Here is a 5,067-nt window from a genome sequence, read left to right on the forward strand (position 1 = left end):
CCAGAGTGCTAGGATTACAGGCGTGAGCCACCGCACCCGGCTGCTCCGTACTATTTTTAACAAGGCCTGTTCACGTATAGGAAAGTATATGTCTCTCTATTTGTTTCTTGGGAAGAGGGATGCAGCTCTCAGGAGAAAAAAATGGACTCTCTACATGTTCCGTCATTTAGAGAGGACCTGGTGAATTATAGATAACTTTTTGTCCTAAGAAAGGACTTTACTCTGGAAAAATCATTCTGAATGTTATGAATCCTATTAAAAGGGTAAAGATAGGATAGATTACCTCCCCACATTTTAACTGTCTTCGTTAGCTTTTGCTTTTGTTGCATAAAATATTTTTAACTTCTCATTTAGTGCTCAATGACAATTCATCTTTCTAAGAGAGAATAACATTTGTGAAAAAAGCCTCATGTTTATAACAGTTGCTATCTTGGAGTTGGAATTATATATAGTTATATATAAAATTTATATATATACATACATATAATACACATAATGTGGAGATATGCTTTTAGGCCAAAATACAGTAGCTCTTCACAGAAAGTCATAGCATAGAAGGTTATAGAAAACTGCTTCCTGCCCTTGTATGTACCTGATAACCTTGGAAACTCTCTAAAAGGCCCTCTATAATTAACTTTGTCATATGCAACCATTTATATTTTTTTTACGTGCTCCTTTTTGAGACTAATATAGTATAATTTAGTTGAAAGTTACAGTCTCACAGGCTGTCATTGTATTCACTATCTTCCTGAATCACTACAAAGTACTGTTAAAATATCATACCTGAGCCCCATTAATGTTGGCTTAGTTATTTAGATTGGTGCAAAAGTAACTGCGGTTTTGGACCGTGAATTTTAAATCATTATAACTAGGCTCTAACACATCTTTATTAATCAAAATAGGAACCATCACAATCAACACATTTTTGCCAACGAGAAATAAGTTTGTTCCTATAGCATAAAAATCTGTGGTTTGGGATTCGACGAACTCTTGGAAAGCATTTTCTGCATCCTGCTGGTTATGGAAGTGTTTTCCTGCAAAAGGTTGTCAAAATGGTTGAAAAAGTGGTAGTCGGTTGGCGAGAGGTCAGGTGAATATGGCATATGAGGCAAAACTTCGTAGCTCAATTCATTCAACTTTTGAAGCATTGGTTGTGTGACCTGCGGTCAGGCATTATTGTGGAGAATTGGGCCTTTTCTGTTGAGTAATGCTGGCTGCAGGCCTTGCAGTTTTTGGTGTAGCTCATGGATTTGCTGAGCATACTCTCAGATATTATGGTTTCGCCAGGATTCAGAAAGCTGTAGTGGATCAGACCACCAAACAGTGACCAGGACCTTTTTTTGGTGCAAGTTTGGCTTTGAGAAATGCTTTGGAGCTTCTTCTCTGTCCAACCACTGAGCTGGTCGTCACCAGTTGTATAAAATCCACTTTTCATCACACGTCACAATCAGATTAAAAAATGGTTCATTGTTGTGTACAATAAGAGAAGACGACACTTCAAAACGATGATTTTTTTGATTTTTGGTCAGCTGATGAGGCACACACTTAGCAAGCTTTTTCACCTTTCCAATTTGCTTCAAATGCTGAACAACCATAGAATAGTCGACGTTGAGTTCTTTGGCAACTTCTCGTGTAGTTGTAAGAGGATCAGCTTCGATGATTGCTCTCAATTGGTTGTCGTCAACTTCTGATGGCCGGCCACTGCACTCCTCATCTTCAAGGCTCTCGTCTCCTTTGCAAAACTTCCTGAACCACCACTGTACTGTATGTTAGTTAGCAGTTCCTGGGCCAAATGCGTTGTTGATGCTGCGAGTTGTCTCCGCTGCTTTACGACCCATTTTGAACTCAAATAAGAAAATTGCTTGAATTGGCTTTTTGTCTAACATCATTTCCATAGTCTCAATATAAATATAAAATAAACAACAGGTAATAAGTCATTAGCAAAAACCATAAAGCGAGAAATGCACATTAAGATAATGTATAACATAACCACATTTATTTAAGAATGTATTCCAATATCAAATGGCAAATTTCAACAATGCTAAAACCGCAATTACTTCTGCACCAACCTAATAACGTGAAGTTTGGTGTCGCATGATGAGTAATCACGTTAAATATTGTTTATCTGTCTCTTTTAACAAGAACTAGGGATGATATTAATTTGAGCATTTCCAATTTTTCTCTACTGCCTATATGCTTTTTCTTTGCTTCTGTTTTGGACATAAATTAAGGTTGGGAAGAGAAGGTTGAAGGCAGCCTAGACAGACCCTACATTACTGCTCTACAATTAAGTCAACCCTGGATAGGAGGTTAACTGGTATATGGAAAGCTTTTTGGGTTTTTATAAATTATTAATATTTTAACTTCTGTTTTACTCATAAAACTAGCATGACTATGTTGGTTATGAGTATTCTCCCCCTGGGAACTAGTCTGTGGGGAACCAAGGTCTGATCGCTCTTTGTAATCCTTTGCCCTCCAAATACGACATCTGGCCTTAGGAAAAAGAACCGTGTTCACCAGCCTGGATGTTCTGTTGGAGTCAGGATTAGAGGAAGGGGATCTCTGATTAGAAAAGTGGCTATCCCTTAAGGAGAAGCAATTTATTTTAGAGATTGTATGGATCGTGTCTCCATGACTTGTTTTGACAGAATATTGATCTCTTCATATAATGTGATTTTCTTTACTCCTTTCCAGAATGTAGAAGCCGACAATCCTCTGCTTCTTGCCACTCTGTTAAACCAAACTCTTCAGTGTCATCAACTGTGACCCCAGAAAATGGGACAACTAATGGATACAAATCAGGATTCACTCAGACAGGTATGGAGTATTTTCTTTTGGCATTTGAAGCAGCAGATGTATATTTAATGAGGCATTTTTAAGCTTACTGTTGGCTGGTTTAAATAGAGATATTTCAAAATAAAGGTATTACTCGAGTTACTATTACAGTTAGAACTCAGCGTTGAGATGGGTTAGTCTGTGGGTGGCCAGGACCCAAGTCCCAACAGTGCTGCCAGTGTCAGGCAGGGGATGGAGAAAGGAGCTGAAAATTGGTAGGGAATTTAGCTCAAACATAGGATCTGATTCCAGGGGAGACTGACAGCAGGGAGTAAGTAGAAATCCAGACATGAGGGACATCTGCATCGTAGCTATCAGGTGGGGCTAGTACTGGGGACACCCTCATGAAGACTGGAGTCCAGGATAGGGCTTTAAGCCCACAGTACGTTATAGGGGGTCATGTACCATCTGGGATACAAAGTAAGGTCCAAGGTAGGATTGTGGATCGAAATAGATGAATCCAAGATAGGGTACAAGATAGGAGCTTGGTTACAAATAACCAGATAAAATCTTAGTGCCTAAAACTAGGTTACAATATCAGGGCAGGATCAGCACAATGGCCCACCAGATACTGAGCAGATAAACTACTAGGCTAAGGCTTCTAAAAATTCCTCCAGTAGAGAGCACTGGCCCAGGCCCTAAGGTCAGGATGAGACTTCAGGTGGGACCTAATGGTTCCAGGTGGCTGAAGGGCTGGAGGGCTGGAACTGAAAAGATCACTGCAGATAATATTTGAGAAAATTACTCAGAACCAGTCTCAGTTATATCTTAGGCAAGAAGGAAAATATTTTAAAAGGATTGTTTTCCAGTTCACTTGCTTTTGAGAAGTACCATTTTATCTGTCTGATATGCAAACTTCATAGCATATGTGCTTTCCCAATGTCCACTGAACCACAAGTTGGAAAGGTCTGCATAGCAGACCTCTTTCAAATTTATATGAAATTCTGATGAGCCAGTAAATTGTTTCTATTTTTTTCAAAATGGAAGTGATTATTAGAATATGTTACCAACAATAGCAATGATAATAAGGCTAAATTTATTTGGGGGCACGTCTTGCCATGTGCCCATAGCCAGCTAAGTCCACCTCATCCTGGATAAGAAAAAAGTCTAACTTGTGCGGAAGATTTAGATAGAGGCTGTGACCTAGAAGGAGACACCATTTCTCTTTAGAATACATGAGAGATAATCATGTCACTAGGTATTCAAGAAAGAAAAGAGTTGGCAATTTGCTCCTGGCATTGAAAGATTAGCCCTTGTTATATTAATGACAAAACTACATGTCTCTCCTAGGATATTATTTTAGTAATTTGAGCGATTCCATTTTTCTGCCATTAGATCTTGGGACTATGAAGTATGATTTTTCAAACTACAGTATTAAAAATCAATATATACTTCATTCTAACAAAAATTTATCAACTGTATTAGGTTCTAAGAATCTTATCAGATGCTGTAAGACAGGGTTCCAATGACTGATGACTGCAATATTTTAAAAACTACTCATGTAAGGGATTAAAGAATAATAAAACGGTTCCCTTACCTAAAAGGGAGAAGTGGATATATAAATAACCAGTTGTACCTGAAAATAATAAAAAGATACTAAAATGTTAATAAGCAGTAATACAATTTTAATTATACCAGCAAATATACTGTGAAAATAAATTTTGCTCTGAAAAAGGAAATCAAGATTCAGGCTTTAGCAAAGGTATCCCAGTTACCATCATGAGACAAGGCGAGGGAGGGAGGGAGAGGTGCTGACCAACTCATAGTGAACACAAGTGATCAAGTGTTATGCCAATGTTTTTGTGCGTCGCTTGTGGGGGTGTAAGTGGTACTCTGACCATGAAATTAGTCATTAACAATTTTAGGTGCAATCCAGAGGCTTTATGTCTAAAACTTTCATATTGATGAATTATGTTTATAGATTCTTCAACAATAATTTCTTTCTTCTGACACATGTTGAAAGTAATAGGCTGTAAGAATTTCATGTTAGCATTATGATATCCTTGCAAACGTTAGGGTATATAGCATCTCCTTAACTGATAGATGGAGATTCACCTTTCTCTAGATTGCCTTCTGCTTAATCTTAATCTGTAGTCAGTGACTGCCTGTAATCAACATTTCTTAGCCTGAAATGTGGGTACACACATTGCATGGTATTTGAAGAAGGGATTAATTTATAATTTACACAGCTTTGTCTTTTTTTTTTTTCTTTTTTTTTTGAGACAGAGTCTC

The 5,067-nt window shown here is 37.8% G+C and overlaps 1 protein-coding gene across 1 annotated transcript in view; it reads left to right on the top strand.

Moving 5' to 3' along the window:
- Nucleotides 1–5,067, top strand: part of GREB1L (growth regulation by estrogen in breast cancer-like) — a 140,716-nt gene that overhangs the window by 16,399 nt on the left and 119,250 nt on the right. Inside the window, exon 2 of the mRNA XM_012652084.1 lies at nt 2,695–2,817. Within this exon, the coding sequence (XP_012507538.1) occupies nt 2,695–2,817 (123 nt within the window). The remainder of the gene's footprint in view (nt 1–2,694; nt 2,818–5,067) is intronic.

This window comes from Propithecus coquereli, unplaced genomic scaffold (assembly GCF_000956105.1).
Source record: "Propithecus coquereli isolate 6110/MARCELLA unplaced genomic scaffold, Pcoq_1.0 Scaffold38, whole genome shotgun sequence".
NCBI lineage: Eukaryota > Metazoa > Chordata > Mammalia > Primates > Indriidae > Propithecus > Propithecus coquereli.